This window comes from Siphateles boraxobius, unplaced genomic scaffold, assembly GCF_051911475.1.
Source record: "Siphateles boraxobius isolate OS27281-9 unplaced genomic scaffold, OSU_SipBor_1 25, whole genome shotgun sequence".
NCBI classification, from domain to species: Eukaryota; Metazoa; Chordata; class Actinopteri; order Cypriniformes; family Leuciscidae; genus Siphateles; species Siphateles boraxobius.
Window position 1 is genome coordinate 25,528,580 of NW_027508866.1, and position 21,146 is coordinate 25,549,725.

Sequence of the window (21,146 nt, forward strand, 5' to 3'; positions counted from 1 at the left end):
TCTGGCCAACAATTTCATTTAAATATATCTTTAATATTTGGATACTTATTTATGATAGAAATGCTACTGCCACTCTAATTTCTTGAACAACAATATGTGGACATCAAAACATCAGAGCAAGGATTTAACCCTATGGGGTCGATGGACATGCCGGTACGGAAGCAGCGGAAACAACTTAAAATACTCCATAATTTTTCTTATACAGAAACGAGTAATACATCATTAAAAACTGTAGGGTACCTTTATTTGCTTGTGAACTACTTTTTAAAACGCGTGACAAATATGAAACAAAACTCAGCAAGTACTTGCCACACAGACTTTTATTTTGAAATTGGCTCAAATTGAACAACAATTTGAATATTTAGAAACATATTGATGTTTTCTCCTGTGTTGGCGTGTTTAATTATCGTTACGTTACATGGCACACGTTGCATTGCCAGATGAACATATAATCAAACTCACAGCAGATTGTTAACCGAGCTACTGAGACATGCTCCACGCATGTAAATGATAACAATACAACAGCGCATATATGTTTAATTGAATCGCAGTGTTCGTGATTTCACAATAGTACTATGCTTTTTTGTGACTTTTAAATGGTCTTAATATATCATGCAGCCTCAGAAAACGGTCTGATGGTGTATTCTCGTTTGTGGAATGTGCCACTTCGGGTATTTTGCATGGTCGTGACAAAATATTCTGGCACTTTAGTTCTACTTTGAGAATGAATTATCATAAGCTATAAAAGACACAAACTCAACTCCTTCATGCTGGTATATATATATATATATATATATATATATATATATATAATATTTATATATATATAAGATAGCTTTTCATCTTGGCGAGAAATATCATCACGTTTTAATATTTTTGTTATGATGCAGCCCTAAAATGCTTATTTTGCGATAACTTTGCTCATTTAAAAAAAAAAAAAAAAACACGCAACATGCTTTGCACTCCTGGATTTGGATTTTCTGCCATTTTTCTGAGCAGATACTCTCAAGCTCTGTCAGGTTGGTTGGTGACCATCCTTAGGCAGCCAAGTCTCTAAAGAGGCGTTAAATTGGGTTCAAATCCAGGCTCTGGCTGGGAGTTATCCCTATAGACACTTTTGTATTGCTTTGACTGTGTGCTTAGGGTCTCTTTGTCCTGTTGGAGGGTCAACCTTCTATATAGTTTCTCACAGGCAGAGATGAGAAGCTTTCAGCTGGCTATTCTTCAGTAAAGCTCAGATCAGAGGAGTATTGCAGTGATGGTTGTCCGTCTGCAAGTTTCTTCCATCTCCACTCGTGATCTCTGGAGCTCAACCAGAGTGACCATCAGGTTCTTGGTCACCTCTTTCACCAAGGCCCTTCTCACCCTCAGTTTCATTGTTCAGCCAGCTCTAGGAAGAGTCCTGGTTGTGTAAATGGACTTCTTCCATTTCAGAATTATGGCATATGCAAAAAGAGTAAATAAATGTGGTTTTATGTTTCTTAGTACAGATACTAGGCAAATACTTTTTGCCTTAATTTTTGACCATATATAAACCGTTGTTTAGTTTTAACTCGAACAAACATTCTATACATTTTTTTACATAATGACACTTGGTTTGATATTTTGTTAAATAGAATGAAGACATTCATCCATTTTAAGTGTCTTATGTACAATTTCTTCTGGGGACACTGTAAATACAGAATAATAGATATCTTTGGGTGTTTATCAGGTTTATCATTTTTTACAGAGAACAAGTTATTGATATCTTGCAGTTTTGTGGTCAGATGTTAAGCTTGTGAGTTTGTTCAATGAGGGATTCTTAAGACTGATTTACACCCAGTCCATCTGTTTGAGGACAACTTTGAGAAAGACATGTTTTCTTGACATTATTTACATGCAGTTTGTTGTCACATTGAAGCGCTGCTGCTGAAAATTGACAGTTGGCAGTCTAAGCACACTAAACACCTTGCTTGCTTGTGCTCTATTCTATGCTGGTTTTAGTATAAGTAGTGTGATCACACTGATATTCTAAAAAGAAGAACTGAAAAAACAAAGTGTTGGACACTTCATTGCACTCAGCTGTCACAGCTTTTCTTACGCAACAGAGGGAAAAATAACCTTTAATAACCAAAATAACAAAATAAAGTTCAAAAGTACAATAGACGGTTCTGTACAAAGTGCACGGGTCTGCAATCCAGGCATGCTGAGGGATAATCACAGGAGTGCGCACCTCAGGTCACACGAATGGTTTGTCAGATCTGTGCGCTAGCGCAGGCTATAATCTCACAGTTTAATAATATTTATAGCTCCTTACTTAAAATGTGCATCCGTATGCAAGGTTGAGGGACTTTATTTAAATTAAATTCAAACACCTCTTGAGCTATTGTTACGTGTCAGTGATTATTCCTCCGCGTAGTTTCCAACCCTTGACATAGTGCATAGTATAAGTGCATGGGGCATAGTATAAGTGCATAATGTATAATATAAGTGCATAGTATAAGTGCATGGTGCATAGTATAAGTGCATAGTGTATAGTATAAGTGCATAGTGCATTGTAAAAGTGCATAGTATACAGTATAGTATAAGTGCATAGTGTATAGTATAAGTGCATGGGGCATAGTATAAGTGCATGGGGCATAGTATAAGTGCATAGTGTATAGTATAAGTGCATGGGGCATAGTATAAGTGCATGGGGCATAGTATAAGTGCATAGTGTATAGTATAAGTGCATGGGGCATAGTAAAAGTGCATAGTATACAGTATAGTATAAGTACATAGTGCATAGTACTGTATAAGTGCATAGTGTATAATATAAGTATATAGTATAAGTGTATAGTGCATATTTGATAGTATAAGTGAGTGAATAGTATAAGTGCATAGTGTATAGTTTTTAGTGCCCTGCAATCAATCCACATTAATTCCTCATTTCCCACTAGTTCAGGTCATAAAGGTGTTCAGATACAGAAGTCGAGTACAGGTTGACTTATGATATTTCACATGCAGAATGTCTCTATTGTGTCGCATCTAGCGGTGTAAAAGTCAAGTCAAGAAGCCTTTATTTATATAGCGCTTTATACAATGCTGATTGTTTCAAAGCAGCTTTACAGAGATACCAGGAAAATTATGCATTTTCGGCTGTTGTTCAGCTGAAGCCAGTTCATTGCTGATTCAGTTCCGTTGTAAAGATCATCAATGGCTAAATTAATGCATTTCAACTATAAAGCAGCTAAGGATGCATGATATGTCGACCACCATATCGGTATTGGCTGATATATGTCCATTTTTTTTGTTATAATTATCGGGCCAACATATTAAATGGGAACTTGGCAACTATTTCAACTTAATAAAACCATTTAGAAATCATTTGGATGGTTAAATAACCTGTTCCAGTGAAAATGGTGACTTCCGCACTCACCCCAACATTCCCAGGCGGAAAACCAACCTTGCAACATGGGGACTAACGCCCCTGTAAGATGGAAAGAGGAAGTCTCGTGAGAAGTGAGAACGAGCGAGAAACACAAACTGCTTTACGGCAATTTGAAATAAACACACACACACCCGCCTCAATGTGTATGATGGATTACCCACCTCGGTAGACATACTCCACACGATAAAGTTGGCCGGCTCCGATAATAACAAATGCACATGAGCAGCGGTGGAAAGGGGGAGGAGGGTGCCGCAAGTACGTTTTTTTTTTTACGACAGTGTTGTGAAATACCTTACAGCTGTAGGGGGAGCTCGTTGAGAAAACATGCAACAACAAAAGTGAAAATCAGTGAAGAAATGGCTAGAGTTGCCAAGTTCCCCTTTAAATCCAATAAATAATGTATTATTTCCTTTAGCTGAGACACTTCAGATGCACACTGTTCAACATGATGGGTTTGATTTGCTTGAAATATGATTGAAATCACTGAGAAAAAAGAAAATACAGTTAAGTCCAACATGTGCTATCATATAGACTACATAAAATTATAATGATATATAATAATTGTGTGGTTGGGACATGGCTTTTTGGTGAGACTTTTGTTTTTGTAATCAGGCTCTCAAAAAATAATACAAAAATTTGGATTTAGATTTATCGGCCAATATATTGGTTATCGTCTTTCAAATATAAAGATTTATCGGTATCAGCCAAAATTGTCACATCGGTGCATCCCTAAAAGCAGCTCTGCAGGGAAACCGTGATGTCATCGTCCAGCTCAGTTCAGTTCTCATACAATGGTGTCAGTGCTGGCAGATCAATAATATTGCTGAATATTAATATTAAGTGTCCCCACTAAGCAAGCCAGAGTCGACAGTGACAAGAACCCAAACTTAATCAGGGATAGAAATGGAGAATAAAAAACCTTGGGAGAACCCAGGCTCAGTCGAGGGGCAGTTCTGTGTGATTATGATGCACTGATGCATTAATCTGATGTGGTCATTATTCCGCTTTTCATGACAAACTTATTCAGGGGCTGTTTTCAATAGTTTGCCAACAGGTTATTATTTATTCAATGTGGATCAATAATAAATGTATTATTATTCTTTACAGTCTTTTTCTTTTTAGACCCATGGGCCATGAGCCAGTTCTCTTGTGAATCAATGGTGCTCAAAACTATTAAAACCTTTGATAGATGTCTGTGTTGTTTCAAGCTAGGACCCTCAGATTTTATATGTTTTTTCTTTCTCATTCCTCATTCATTCCATGTTCATCTCCAAACCTAAATTCAGTTTATGTATGTGTGTGTGTGTGTGTGTGTGTGTGTGTGTGTTTGTGTGTGTGTGTGTGTGTGTGTGTGTGTGTGTGTGTGTGTGTGTGTGTGTGTGTGTGTGTGTGTGTGTGTGTGTGTGTGTGTGTGTGTGTGTGTGTGTGTGTGTGTGTTTGTGTGTGTGTGTGTGTGTGTGTGTGTGTGTGTGTGTGTGTGTGTGTGTGTGTGTGTGTTTGTGTGTGTGTGTGTGTGTGTGTCTGTCTGTGTGTGTCTGTGTGTGTCTGTGTGTTGGTGTGTGTGTGTGTGTGTGTGTGTGTGTGTGTGTGTGTGTGTGTGTGTGTGTGTAGGTGCCAATCTGGTGGAGGTGTCAGACTGGCCTGAGGTGGAGCTGCAGTTTGGACAGGTGTCTGGTCTGGCTCTCAACTCTAATGGTGACCTGATCATCTTCCACAGAGGAGATCACATATGGGGAAGGGAGTACGTTCTGGAATATTAACCCACTCCATACATTTAAGCATTCTCCACCCAAAGGCTCTTAAGAACATATATTTTTAAGAGTTAATTAAGAGAATTTGTGTATATTAAGCAATTAAACATTGCTGATGTAGAATTGAGCTCTATCTAGACATGTAATGAACACTGACCTTTTGCTCATGAAGTTGTCATTAACTGCATAATGTTACGGTCTGATGAAAGGTTATATAAAGGAAATGCTACCATTGCATTGTTTTGCTTAAAGTGAATTCACCCAAAAATGTCATCATTTACTCACCCTCATGTCCTTCCAAATCCTTAAAGACCCCCTGCAGTCAATAATTTTATCCCTTAAAACTCATCTTTGATCACCAAAATGAAATTTAAAAAAAAAATACTGTAAAAAATTTCTACTTGAATGTAACTCGACACCCTTGCCTCATTTAGTATATGCGGTTCAATGAATATGCAAATGAGCCTCGTCTCCACTCACTCACACAGCTCAGAGATCCACTCGTTGACGATCACATGTTGATCTGATTGGTTACAAGGTAGTTTGTGACGTCAGAAACACCAGCGATTTCAAACCGTGTTTTTGAGACTGTCTTTGGTTCACTGCAGTTCTAAGGAGAAAATACTCTGCAATGGTGTTGACTTATGAATTTGCACATGGTTTGTGTTAAAGCATATTAACAACACCACATAGACATATAAACAACATTAAAAGCTTGATTTTCAACACAGGGACTTTAAGCCTTTTGTTCAGAACACAAATGAATATATTTTTTTCCATTGAATGTCCACACAAACAAAATATTTAAGCTTCAAAAAGTTTGCGAAGAGATTGTAAAATAAATCCATTTGTATCATCGAAAGTCTTCAGAAGGGGGTTGGAATGACATGAGGGGGCATAAATGATGACAGAATTTTTTAATGTCCGTTGCAATTTGTGCATATTTGAATAATGATTATTGCAGTTCACCCAATAAAAAAATATCTGTCATCATTTACTCAACCAAGTCCCTATCTCTGACTTTATCCTTTCTGAGAAGTACATTTTCAGCAGAATGTCCACGTTTCTGTTCTCCATGCAATAGAAATGCTGTTGAGTTCCAAATATAACACAAAAGTAACGTAGAAGTGGTTCATATGATATGTGTGCTATATTTCAGGTCTGAGATCATTCGACAGCTAAACTTCAGCCTTTTTTTCTCACACAAAGCTTTCATTTGATTTCGGAGGACTTGGAATAAAATTAATGATAAGTTGGCAGTGCTTTTTTGCCATATTTGAAGCTAGCGAGCACCCATCTGCATTTATGGTAATTTCATGAAAGGACAGGCATTCTTTCAGTTTCTTTTTGTTCCAGAGTAGAAAGAAGGGAACAACATTAATGTAAATCATGACAGGTTTTTTATTTTTAGGTGAACTATTCCTGTAAAGGTGTAAATACTGCTGATAAACAATATGCTGTCATAGTATAATGAAGTATTTTTCTGCTGCAGCTCCTTTAATATGAATGGCATGTACCAGCAGAAGGACCTGGGCCCCATCCAGCAGCCCTCGATCATGGTTGTGGATCCAGTCAAAGGACGAGTGCTCAGAGCTTCAGGGAGAAATATGTAAGTCCATGAGATGCTGTTATTGCACCGTGTCTACAGTTCAGGCAATGCAGCACAGTGCAATTTGACAGACTAGAATTCTCCCGTTTATAATTAGTGAAGTTGTGTAAATGCTGTACTGCTATTGTTTTCTATCTTTGAGTCATTGTGCTTGTTGATAATGAGATGTTTGTTTGAACAGGTTTTATTTGCCGCATGGAATAACTACCGACAAGAATGACAATTACTGGGTGACCGATGTTGCACTTCATCAGGTAAAGAAACTCCAATGAACTTAAGTAACCCCACTACTAGATATCTTAATAAACAAATGAAAACGGGAGAAAAAAAAAACTTAAAAGAAACCAGGTTTAGTCGGGTGGGGTGGATTAGCTAAGTTTGGTACAGGTCATATATTATATTGGGAAACTCTTAGTTTTTATTGGCACTAAGCATCAGTTAGCTTTGTGTTTGTATCTACACAATTCATACTTTGCAGTCACGTGACTACCATGGATACCTGGCAGGCAACAAACACTGACAAAATGGCGAAATTAGCAGCTTGCAAATTTCCAATACTACAATCAATTATATAGTGAGGCTATTTTGTTTCCATAGCACATTAACAAAACGTTTAATGACAATAATAACACTAAAAACAATACAATTACTAATTATTAATAATATCACAAAAATGACGAAACGATCCCGAGCTCTATCATTTTAGTGATATTATTAATATTTAGTAATTGTATTATTTTTAGTGTTTAATTAGTGTCATTAAACGTTTTGTTAATGTGCTATGGAAACAAAATAGCAGTCTTTAGTTCACGAACAGCACAACTCTGCCATCTGTGAAAATCAAAAGCAGCTTCAAAAACTTGTTTAAAAAGAAATATTCTTCTAATTTTTTACTGTCATTAATGTAGGTCCACAAGAGAAATATTAAGCCAGTAAATTAAGATAGGTGCTATACCGTTATATCAATCGTCGTCTCTGAGAGAATGCGGCGTTAATGCAGCGACAGATGCTAATAGTGCATCCAATCGCACAACAACTATCTGGCATGTCGTTTACACCTCAAAACACAACTTTTGTATATTAAAACTGGCGACGTCCTGGCAAGATCCTTGATTAGTTTACTGGGTTTCGTTGCTAGAAAACGCGTTCATACCCGCCAGCCAGTACTTGTTACGTCATGTGCAAAGTATGAACAGAAGTTGTGGCACTTTTAATATTTACCAATAGAGTGGTACAGGGATGACATCAGAACTCGGAAGTCTATTTTGCCGCTGGTTCCTTCGAGATTTTCCTATGGGGTTTTATAGTGAGTTTTTTAAAATTTCTGACTAAAATAAATCCTGTGGTAAACATAACTTGGCGATACTTAGACGTTGTGTTCTACAGTGTAAACTGAACACACTCACATCCCAAGCTTTCTTATCTAATTACTAATTGGATGCTTTTTTATTGAAAAAGAAACTGCTTCAGAATTCACATTTTCAATATGGGCCTGTTCAGTCAAGATACAATGGTTGAGTATCGTTTTTATTTTAACGATTTCGATTCTGCTTATCGATTCAGATTCTTATCGATTCTTAATTTCGGAATTTTTGGAATAATAAGGTTAAAAAACAAACTTGATATCATTCGCATTTTGTCTTATTGCAAAACATTTAATTGTAGCTGAATATCATGAACAAAAATGAAAGGGATAGTTCACCCAAAAATGAAAATTCTGTCAGTATTTATTCACCCTCATGTTGTTCCAGCCCCGTAAGACCTTCGTTCATCTTCGGAACACGAATTAAGATATTTTTGATGAAATCTGAGAGCTGGATCACTCCTCCATACTAGTCCATAGGCTTCTTCAGGGATTGAAACTTGCCAGCCCCGAAAAGTCATTAAAGACATTGTTAAAATAGTCCAAGTGACTACAGTGGCTCAATCTTAAGTTTATCAAACAACGAGAATACTTTTTGTGCACAAAAACAAACAAAAATAAAGACTTTATTTCAACTATTCATTTCCTTCTCTGTTGGCCTCTAGTCAGTTAATGTAGTGTGATTGCGTAGAGCTACGTCACACGTAGGCTCACTATTGGCCGACGCTGGTCATGTGGGTGATGCTTGTGACGTATAATAACAGAAGCTTACGCTTTTACACTAGTGAACTGACTCGAGGCCCAGAGAGAAGGAAATGAATAGTTGAAATAAAGCCGTTATTTTTGTTTGTTTTTTGCGCACAAAAAGTATTCTCATTGTTTGATAAACTTAAGATTGAGCCACTGTAGTCACTTGGACTATTTTAACAATGTCTTTAATGACTTTTCGGGGCTGGCAAGTTTCAATCCCTGAAGAAGCCTATGGACTAGTATGGAGGAGTGATCCTCCTCTCAGATTTCAACAAAAATATCTTAATTCGTGTTTCGAAGATGAACGAAGGTCTTACGGGGTTGGAACAACATGAGGGTGAGTAAATACTGACAGAATTTTGGGTGAACTATCCCTTTAACAGACTAAAAGAACACTTACACAAGGAACGTTTGTCTGTGGTTTCAAAATACCATGTAAAAACAACTAGTCTAACTAATATAAATTTCAAGCATTATTAAAGACAAGTAAACACTCAGTTATTAACAAAAAGAACAAATAAAAAATTAGAAATTGCAACAAATACAACTGAACAAATATACGATTGAAATAAATCAAGATTAAGATTTTAAGATTTTCAAGTATTCAGGTACAGAGAGTAATCAAATGTAAAATAACACAGAACTTTTAAATAAAATATACAATACATATATATATATATAGCTATATTGTTAAAATTTTGTTTCAAACTTAGACTCCTCTTACGATGATTTTAATGAGAGGTCCACAAACATAAGACAGAAATGTCAGTGGAAGTAAAAAGGTTAATCAGAATGGCATGACAAAGGAAATTTATTGATTGTGTGAGAAACAAATATATAATAAAAAAACATCATAATGGTCAAGCAAAATAATGTATATGACTTCTTAAACTGTAATAAAGTTGGTGCGATTGAAGCATTCTTTCTCCATATCTAGGTATTCAAGCTGAGCAGTAGTGGCACAGATCAGCAGCTTCTGGTCTTGGGAGAAGCTTTTGAACCAGGAAGTGACAAGAATCATTTCTGCCAACCTACAGATGTGGCCGTAGACCCTGTTACTGGAAACATCTTCGTCTCAGATGGATACTGCAATTCCAGGATCGTCAAATTCTCACCAGAGGGCAAATATATCTCACACTGGGGAGCAGGTACACGTTGCACAATATTTTATCAGACATGATATTACAGTGATACAAAACTTTTAAAATTAACAATACTCTGATATTGCTGCAGCAATCAGGTATCATGTATGATACAGCTTAATTAGAATTGAATCAGTAAGGCATCCAACACCTGGTTGATATCTCAGAACACTGTTTGGATAGTTTAGCTTTAAGAATTCATTAATAATCCTTTTTTGCTGATGGCATAGGGTCCTTGGACAGAAAGCGACGTTTCCCGTTCAGGATCCCTCACAGCCTGGCGTTCCTGCCGGATAAACGGGAGCTGTGTGTGGCCGATCGGGACAATGGACGGATTCAGTGCTTCATGGCAGAGACTGGCGAGTTTGTGAAGGAGATCAAAAAAGACGCGTTTGGAGGAGAAGTATTTGCCATCGCATACTCGCCTGTCCAAGGTATGCATGCACATAGCATGATAAATCTGACTTTTTAATTATTCAATTGTCATATAAATCTCAAGTTGTCATAGTTTGTCATAATGTACTCATGTCACACCTGTATAACTTTCTTTAGTAGAACACAAAAGGAGAAATTTAGGAAACTGGGTCTTTTTCCAAAAGCACAAAGACTTGTTGGAGTCTTGAGTCAAATTTCGAACTGTCTAGCTCTACCAAAATGGTAAAGTTGCATTAGTGTTTCTGCCGGTCTAGAAACATAATTTTTTCTACTGATTCCTTGGCTGATGCTGAATTGAATATACCTCCGTTCACCAAATCTGTGTCAGATTATTTTAAAAGAATGCCTGAAAAGCTACAGGATTTTGATTAACCAAACGATATTGATAATTCCACTCAGGAAGTGCTTTGTCAAACTGACACACAACTTTATGTGGGTAAATGTCACAATGCCCTGACAATTTCTTATTAATTGGATGACCATGACACCTACTGGTTCTTACAGTTATTAGCAGTTGTGTTATGTTATGATTCTACATTAGGATTTTCATGGCTTTTCCTAAAATGATCACCAGGGATGGCATGTCTGGTTAAATGTTTGTGTAACTTATCTGCTACTGTCATGCTTGGCCACGTATTCCCGCTTGCAGCTATACCGTTTGTATCCCTTTGCGTTCAGCAGAAGAAAGACTTTGGTATGACTTATGAGTAAATAAAGAATGAATGAACATTTGGATTTAATGTCATTAATTTCATAAAGCTCAATAGTTCACGGAGCATCTCAATCCTAACCATGTGAATTCCCATGGTCTTTGATCTATAATGTGAATACATGTTCAAAAACAAACAAATCCTTAGACGACTGATGCTAAACCCAACTCGGTAGTTATGTAGACTCTGCAGTCATGTTGCTCATGTGTTGTTTCAGGCGGTCTCATCTACGCGGTGAATGGAGAAGCTCCGTATGGGCAGGCTGCTCCTCTTCAAGGGTTTGTTATCAGTTATTCAACCAAGGAAATCCTGGATTCGTTCAGTCCAGACATACAGGTGCTGATTAAGAAATATTGACACAATCCTGCTGAGCACAACACAACATTCCTCAAAACATTCATGAAGCGTTATTCATGATGGGAGCAGTTATATTGCTGAGAGTTGTGTGTTAGTTGTTAACAGCACATGTATAGGAAAAACTCTTTCTGATCAAGGTTTCCCCATACAGAGTTCAGTGGTAGCAGTATTGCACAGGTATCTAACTTTGTTTCAAACCATTTCAACTCAATGGCCTTACTAAGTGCAGCCATTGATTACATGGATATTTGCATTAGATTACATGGGTGTCCCTCGCTTAGAGACTGATCGTGTATGTGTATGTGCAACTGCTACCTGCAACTCTTTTCATGTGGAGGTCAAAACGGTGCGTGACAGACAGTAGAGGCTTTAGCACAAGTTCAGATTAGATGCTGAAGACACGTTATGTCTGCAAATAAGAGGATAAATTCATATAGTTTATTGGTAGGGGGAAAAAACGGTAGGCAGAACAGATAGACATACTTGATAGACAGAAGTAAAGCATGAGTCTAAATATATATGAGCGAAACCATTATATATCTAACTGTTGTGCCGTTTATCGCTCTGATCTTGTGCTTTAAGAGATTTGTTTAAATATCCTAAATCTCTTGAAACACCTGTATGAGATTTGTTTTCTGAACTGCTAATACTATCATCCTCTTGCCTTCTCATTCTCATCAGACAGCGCTGTGGCTTCACGTCTGATTTTAAGTTGCAGTAAGCGATTTGAGCCAGTTCTCATCCTTTGGCGGCATATGTGACGCCATATGACAAAACGGCGAAATACTACGCACCTGGCACCCTTTAGCGTGAATATAACGCGCGAACCCAAGGCGTCATAAAGTTGACTGGCATCCTTTAGCGTGAATATGAGACGCAGACCCTACCCCACACCTAAACCTACCCATCGCAGTGCGTGTTATATTGACGATAAAGGGTGCCATGTGCGTAGTATTTCGCCCTTTGTCATATGGCGTCACATATGACGCCAAAGGATGAGAATGCGTTAGCGATTTCTGAGAAACACTGTTGAAAGAGGATCGAACCGAGCAGCACAACACACTTTTAGCCAATCAACATTAGGGGGTGTGTCCACTCATTAGGGGTCATGTCCACACATTGGGCGGAGGTGCCTATGTTGCATTTCGTGTTTATGAATATGGGGGCGGAGCTATAAAGATAGCTTTTGGGTAGGGAGTGTGTTTTGGTGATTTCAAATATCAACGGCTTTTCTCAGAAATCGCTTACTGCGCCTTTAAAGCTTGTGTTTTTTGGTGATTTAAAGAAGAGTGATAATGATGTGTAATAAAGTATAATGAAGTAGTGCTCACATCTATCTTTAGGATTTATTTTCATGCCAATAAGCAAATATCTTTAGAGTTATCAGTTTCTCTACTCTTTATGTCTTACATTCACATTTATTCGTTTAGTACAGGGGTAGGCAAGTTCGGTCCTAGAGAGCCGCTGTCCTGCAGAATTTAGTTCCAACCCTAATCAAACACACCTGAACAAGCTAATCAATGTCTTCAGGATTACTAAGGCTAATAGGCAGGTGAGGTTTTTTTCAGTGTTGGAGCCAAACTCTGCAGGACAGCGGCTCTCTAGGACCGAACTTGCCTACCCCTGGTTTAGTAGATGCTTTTGGCCACACCGATTTACCCAATGAGGAAAAACAAGCAATATTAGCAATATTCCGTATTGCTGCAACAAACTATAATGTCTTGTTATGGATCTATTTACCCATTCGCATATTTTGTTCTGACATCTGAAGTTTTTTCCTTCTCTTTTTCCTTCAGGAATTTAAATTACCACATGACATTGTTGTTACAGCAGATGGGAGCGTCTTTGTTGGAGACGCAGCATCAGATTCTGTAATGAAGTTTGTTCAGTCTTCAAGTAAGTTATAATATATATAATTATACTAATATGTGAACATATCAGTATAACATTTCAAATAAAAATATGTACATGAGAAAATCTATGCTTTTTGTCTGTTCTGACAACAAAAAATTAAGCTTGAAGACTTTTTTCTCATTTCAGAAGCAGAACATCGCTCCGTTAAAAAAGGTGGAATCGAGGTCCAAGAAATTGAAGGTAATGTCACGTCAGGTTATGTGATTTTGACTACTAAATTATTGTCATGTCATGGACATGAAACATCTCAGACTACCCGTTGCTTCTCGACCAATCATCGCTAGCCGTCTTTAACAATGTACGTGATGTCATAGAGAAGTTGGAACTAGCAATTGACTTCCCGAAACAAGAGCATATACAAACAGTGGTTGTACTAGCCTAATGCTAATTCCAGTTCGCAGAGCAGAGAATTTCTGTGAATAATGTGTTAATTACTAAAGGTTCGATCGATGTTACATTTAAGGGGTTTATATTGACCTATGGGTAAATATATGGGCTTCTAAATTAAACACTCATTTTGGTGCTGCCTTTCCTTTGAAACCTTGAGAGAAAACACTGTTTGTGATTGGCCAAGACAGACGGGAAACATATACACTGGACTATGAGGTTCAGTGTACTTGCCCTATCACTGATGGTTAAAGTATGTGTTTGACAAGGCTCAGAGGCACAATATGCTCTTTGTGCTTAAGGTTTCATTGCTGCTCTTGAAATAATGATCTTAGTATGTCATCAATGAAGCAATTAAACCTTCACAAAGGGCATATCTGTAACCATCAATGATGGGGCAAGTACACTGAACCTCATTTAACAGCACATAACCTTTCCAGTCCGTTTTCTGTCTTTCGTCCGTTACACAGTACTGAAACGGCCCTGGTTAAGGCTCTTTATGATCTCCAACTAGCTTCTGATTCTGGTACTCTCCTTCTGCTGGACCTCAGCTCAGCTTTTGACACTGTTAGTCATGAGATACTCCTGTCACGGCTTTCAGCAATTGGAATTACTGACACAGCCTTTGACTGGTTTTCCTCAGGGAGGCAACAACTGGTATGCCTGTCATACCAGTTGTTGCCTCCCTGCCCTATCACTCTGGGTTTGACAGGGCGGCAATAATTTGTTATATACCAGAAGCACAAATCATCCACAAAATCCATCAGTTCTCGTGTCCCTCAAGGTTCTGTCTTGGGCCCTCTTCTTTTCTCTATTTATATGTTAGACAAATTAGTTTAACTTCTAGTGTTATGCTGATGGCATTCCGAATTATATTAGCACACCTCCCACCTCAGTGTTTCCTTTGCCTACATTAACAGCTTGCATCAAGGAACTCAAGCTTTTGCTTGAGGCTAATTACCTTAAATTATCCGGTCAACTGATAGATTTGGATGGTGACTTGATAATGCCCTGCACTCTTTCATTTAATGATCACATTGGTAAAGTGCTAGACAGCTTTTTTCCACCGACGTAATATCTCTCATATTCGATCTTCTCTTAGTCAGCAGGATGCATAAACCGCCTTGTCACAGCTCAACTAGATTACTGTAACTCACTTCTTTATCTGTATCAAACGATTACAATATGTTCAAAACTCTGCAGCCCGCTTGATCTCTCACACAAGAAAAAATGAGCACTTAACTCCAGTCCTCGATCACCTTCATTGGCTTACGGTTTCCTTGCATATAAACTTTAAGATACTAATTCTCACTTACAAAGCTCTCCATAACCTTGGTCCTACTTACTTATCAAGCATCTACCCTTCTCTCCTTCAAAATCCTGTCTTTTCTCTGAATATTACTCTTCATCTCTCATTCTGTAAATTGTACCTTGCTATGGATATGATATTTGTTTGAATCCCTCTTTGTTTGTATCTTTAACGTAAATTTGTAAGCGACTTCTGTATATTACTTTCTGCCCGTGGTATGTGTATTTTGCTTTGATGTTTATTTGGTTCTGTTCCTTAACCTATCTTCGTAAAGCGACCTTGGGTGTTGGAAAGGCGCTATATTAAATATGGTATATTATTATAAAATAAAAATTATTATTATTATTATTATTATTATTAGGAAAATTCTACGATTGACTTCATGGGTGAAACTACCAAAAGCAGTCAAGAAAATGTCAGTCATATTTCACCTGTTTTCATAACAGTTAAGCATTCGGTAATCAATATTCTATTGGTTTTTATCTTGTGTTTTAGAAACAGAGACGTTTGTGCAGGCCAATCTGAAGCCATTGCCCAAGCTTCCAGCCCTGTCTCCGGTGGCCGATGTGCAGAAGATGGAGGAGCCGGTGCAGAAACAGCATCAGCTGCCGCTGGCAGCTCCTGAGGAGAATAAGGAGAAGGAGAAACTCCCAAACGTGGCCAATCAGAGCGCTCAGGGCGTGTCACCTGCTGTCATCACCACTCTACTGCTCATCCCATTGGTGGTTGTGATCGCCATCGGGGTCTTCATACGCTGGAGGAAGGGCAGGATGTACAGTGGTAATTGTGGAATTTGACCATGACAGTCTTGTTCATGCCTTGTGTTGTAAGTCAGATAATTTTTGATCGATTTCTACTTTTAAAAAGATTGTCAAGTGAAGATGGAGCCATCAGGATCTACAGGTGGAATCTTGGGTAAAATCAGAGGTAAGCGAGATAGAGGGATTATTGATGTCATGGTCATCTTGCTTCTTAAACAAAAAATGTGTTCATGTCGTAATCCTTTCTTGTGGCTGGTCTCTGGACCTGGTTCAGGGAGGGACAAAACCATCCTGCTGAAGTCAAATCTGATTTTGAGTTATTTTATTTTAATTAATTAAAATTAAGTTTAAGGTTTTAGTTAATGACAATAACTCTCCAACACTGGTTTAGATAACTATACATTTTACCGTATTCTTCTCCAAGTTCACCGCTATCAGTAAAGTATTCAGTTATATTACCAAAAGTATCTTACTGTATTCATACTACTTTTACTACTTATTTATACAGACACTATTGGAAGAATTATACAATATGTGAAAGTCAGAACATATTAATTTTTCTTATATTACAGCCTTATGCTAAAATCCCTTTTTCAGTCTACACTCATAATGACAGAACAAAACACAGATTTTTGATAACTTTACAAAATTAAAGGGATAATTCCACTAAGACAATTCTGTTATGTCGTTCCAAACCCGTAAGACTTTCATTCATCTTCGAAACACAAATCAAAATCATTCACACAAATCTCTGACTCTTTAATACATTCATAAAGAGAACGTAAAAGAATTCCATATGAATCGAGTGGTTTAATCCAAGTCTTCTGAAGAGACATGATCACTGTAAATGATGAATTTAGGCTTTTTTTCCCATATAAAGAGTGATCACTGCACATACACAGAGCACATACATGGTAAATGGAAGTTCAAACCGATGAGGTCCGCTAGTTCTTATTCAGCAGTTTAGTTTGTATGTTTAGATGATGCAGGGGTTTTGAGTAACCCTCTTTCTCTGTCTTTCTCATCCACAGGCAAAGCTGCGGGAGGCCTGAACTTGGGGAATTTCTTCGCCTCCCACAAAGGCTACACCCGGCACGGCTTCGACCGTCTCAGCACAGAAGGCAGCGACCTGGAGAAGGACGAGGAGGACGGGACCGACTCTGAGAATGAAGAGTACTCCGCTCCGCCACCCCCAGTGTCCTCATCCTAAAGCGTGTCTTCTGCTAGCGCTGCCAGGACCTACTTTAAGCATCCCTGTAATCGTTTGTATCGGCTGCTGAAACATTTTATCTTCTGTGTGAAAACTTTCTCTTTGAGAACTACGACTGCCACTTTAATTTATGATTTTAAGGGACCACGTGGAGATACAAAGCACTGGTCATTTAGAGGATAAAGACATTTGATTATAATTTTTTAACAGGAGGGTAAACGTAGATTATTTATTTAGTTTTAATGATGAACAGCTAGTCAATCTCTTCCAATAATGTATCAATCGGATAGCAGTGCAATTAATATATAATTGATCCAGGCATTTTGTGTCATAATATTTCTGTATGTTTGTGCCTTTTACGTGTTTCGCCTTCCGCAGCACCTATATATTACTACAAATGTGCCACATATTTAAGAGCTGCTACTGTCACCTGTGATTTGAGTTCAGTTTTTTTGCATCTTATAAAAGAATAAGAAAAAAAGATGACTACATATTCAAGGCTGTATTTACTACATTTTCAAAGCTAATGTGAGATGTGTCTGATATTTGTTGTGATAACGAGGTTTTATTGCAAGAAAACTATTTTCAGTAACAATGTTATTTGTGTAATAAAGTGTCTGCAAAGCATCACTTCTTTCTACCAGTTGTATAAAGTTTCCTAAATGTATATTGAGAATCAATTTGAGAAAATTCACACTGCACTGCACTACACTATAGTCCTGATGATTTGAATTAACCTATTAAAAACAGTCTGCATTTATATCTGCAACATAACAGGAACAGGATGATGATGGTGCATCATTCAATATATTGTTACAGGAAATAAATGCAAACATTTGCTAATTTACTTTGAAAAAAAGATTTTTGTAAAATACAGAATCAGATATTCTATGTATATTTTGATACTTTAAAAAATTGAATAACAGTGTCAAAAGAGATACATTCTGCTCATTTTAATAGCCTATTATGAAGACTAAAGAAAATGTTTGAAATTAGTAAAAGAATAAAAAAAATAATAGCTCCCTCAATTGTAATAAATATGGTAACACTTTATTTTGATCGTCCACTTTAGACATTATATTGACTATAAGTAACATTCTAACTATATGTGAACTAACTCTCATTAGAGTATTAGTAGACCGTATGCTAACACTTTATTGTGATGCTCCTCAACAGAAATTCTGACTGTAAGTAACTTTTCAACTACATGTCAACTTAATCTACTAACCCAACCCCTAACAGTTCTAACTAATACTGAGAGTTAGTAGACATGTATGTGCAACATTTCCTACAGGTAACAGAATCGTTCTGAGTGTGTCATCTTACCGCCAAGGATCTAACTCCAAATTTTCACACCAAAACAAACATCTTAAAATCTCCCTGCAAATCCTTATTGAAGACCTGTTTCAATTCTGACTGTTGCTACAGTCTAAATCAGGGGAGCCACAGTCCTGCAGAGTTTAGTCATGGACCTGCTCCAACACAAACACACACACACCTGCAGTTCTTAAATAATGCTGAAGGACTGGATGAGATGATACAGACTGTTCCAAAGCAGCTTCACAGTGATAACAGGAAAATAATGATCAACAATGCAAACAAATCTCAGTTCAGCTGTGAAACCGCTCAAAAAAGACAAAAGTGGCATTGTTCAATTCAGTGTCATCAATTATGAAATTAGTTAATTTAATCTATAAAACAGCTCAGTTCAGTTCTCATCCAACAGCATCAGTACATTCAGATCAATAATACTGTTAAATATTAAGTGTCCCTTAACTAAACAAGCCAGAGGTGACAGTGGCAAGAACCCAAACTCAATCAGTGACAGAATTAAGGAAAAAACCTTGGGAGAAACCAGGCTCAGTTTGGAGCCAGTTCTCTGGTCAAATTAACAAACAGGATGTGATTTATTCCTGGCCACATCACAAGTCAGATTGTGGATTTATATCATTCAGTATGTCATCCAGACCCTTCTGCTTGAAGATTGAGATACATCGCATCGGCATTAAGGGGTAAAACTCCCCCAGGTGCCTAATATTGATGTGCCACCTCAGCCTGGACCCTGTCCCGGCTCCTGAAGCTCAGTGCTCGGTGCTCAGTGTCTGTTCTGACCACGACATGCCTGAAGACTTGCTCTAAAACAACACCAGTCTGTAGAAATGCAAGATCTGGCTAGGATCAGACTAAGACCAGATTTCTGTCGTGGTGCCATGACCATCTCAGGACTGGAGTCTGAAGGCAATGCTGAAGCAGTGTTGTGTGCTTCACAACCCCTGTGGACTCACATATGCCATATGAAACTGGACCGCCATTGCTCCCCTGATGGAGTCCGGCAGCACAACACTGACTGAGTGCACTCTGAAGTAAGACCATCAGTGACACTAACTCCACACCGAGGGTCTAACTCCACACCGAGAAACGGCTCTTGTCCTTTTGAACACAGACCTGGTTTCACTAGCGGGCCAATTTCAGCCAGTCATCCAGATGCCCTTCAGTTTTCGGATGCCCTTTCCCTGTAGTGGGACAAGGACAGCCTCTGTGCATTTCGTGTAAGATGCCCAGTGATGGGGAAAACCAGAAGGGGCGTACCTTATACTAATATGCTCGCCTCTCCAATCTCAGTAAAAGTCTGTGAGGAAAGAGGATTGAGACATGAAAGTATGCGTCCTTCAGGTCTATTGCCACGAAACAATCTTTTTGCTTTTTGCCACTACCCCTATTTTTGATCATTTCCACATTTCCATATAATTTTTCATCAATTCTTGAAGTTTCATAAACAAAGCAACATTTTTATCAAAAAAAATCGAGTTTGTTTTTGGATCTGGAGATTCTGTTCACTTTCAGAAGATGCGTAATAGCGCCCCCTACTGACAAGAAAGCGATGTGTCAAAGAACAAATCTGAATGTGAGATTTTAGTTTATACTGTGTTTATACTCCTGTCCGGCCATTTAATTCAAGAACTCAAAAAAAACTTCTCTGTGATTGGCTACAATGTTCAAGACTAATTGTAACTCAATGTAAACACATTGTACATAGAAACTTGAGTGAAATTTCAAATATAATTGAAGAGCATTACCATTTAAAACTTTGGACATTTTTTTAAAATAAAATTGGAGTGTTTTTACAAGGGGAAAAACACATACGCAATTCAGTATAAAAGGAATAATAAATGAGTAGGACTGCCACCCTTCCATCCATCCACCCATTCATCCATTCAACCATCCATCCATCCATCTATCCACCCATTCATCCATCCATCCACCCATCCATCCATCTATCCATCCACCCATCCATCCATCCATCCATCCACTCATTCATACCTCCATCCACCCATCCATCATCCACCCATTCATACATCCATCCATCCACCATCCACCCATTCATACATCCATCATCCACCCATTCATACATCCATCATCCACCCATTCATACATCCATCATCCACCCATCCACCCATTCATACATCCATCATCCACCCATCCACCCATTCATACATCCATCATCCACCCATCCACCCATTCATACATCCATCATCCACCCATTCATACATCCATCCATCTACCATCCACCCATTAATACATCCATCCACCCATCCATCCACCCATTCATACATCCATCCACCCATCCATCATCCACCCATTCATACATCCATCCATCCATCCACCCATTCATCCATCCATCCATCCATCATCCACCCATTCATACATCCACCCATCCATCCATCCATCCACCCATTCATGCATCCATCCACCCATTCATCCATCCATCCATCATCCACCCATTCATACATCCATCCACCTACCATCATCCACCCATTCATACATCCATTCATACATACATCCATCCACCCATTCATCCATCCATCCATCATCCACCCATTATACATCCATCATCCACCCATTCATACATCCATCATCCACCCATTCATACATCCATCATCCACCCATCCACCCATTCATACATCCATCATCCACCCATTCATACATCCATCATCCACCCATCCACCCATTCATACATCCATCATCCAACCATCCACCC

General features: G+C 38.2%; 1 protein-coding gene across 4 annotated transcripts in view; it reads left to right on the forward strand.

The window, feature by feature from the left end:
- pam (peptidylglycine alpha-amidating monooxygenase) overlaps window positions 1-17,737 on the forward strand; it is a 68,303-nt gene extending 50,566 nt beyond the window's left edge. For all 4 annotated transcript variants that reach the window (XM_077243316.1, XM_077243314.1, XM_077243317.1 and 1 more), the window contains 11 exons: window positions 5,021-5,150; window positions 6,653-6,769; window positions 6,951-7,023; window positions 9,820-10,030; window positions 10,255-10,458; window positions 11,387-11,505; window positions 13,323-13,422; window positions 13,567-13,620; window positions 15,632-15,916; window positions 16,004-16,063; window positions 16,929-17,737. In XM_077243316.1, coding sequence (XP_077099431.1) covers window positions 5,021-5,150; window positions 6,653-6,769; window positions 6,951-7,023; window positions 9,820-10,030; window positions 10,255-10,458; window positions 11,387-11,505; window positions 13,323-13,422; window positions 13,567-13,620; window positions 15,632-15,916; window positions 16,004-16,063; window positions 16,929-17,107 — 1,532 coding nt within the window. In that variant the 3' untranslated portion in view covers window positions 17,108-17,737. The remainder of the gene's footprint in view (window positions 1-5,020; window positions 5,151-6,652; window positions 6,770-6,950; window positions 7,024-9,819; window positions 10,031-10,254; window positions 10,459-11,386; window positions 11,506-13,322; window positions 13,423-13,566; window positions 13,621-15,631; window positions 15,917-16,003; window positions 16,064-16,928) is intronic.
- Window positions 17,738-21,146: the final 3,409 nt, after the last annotated feature.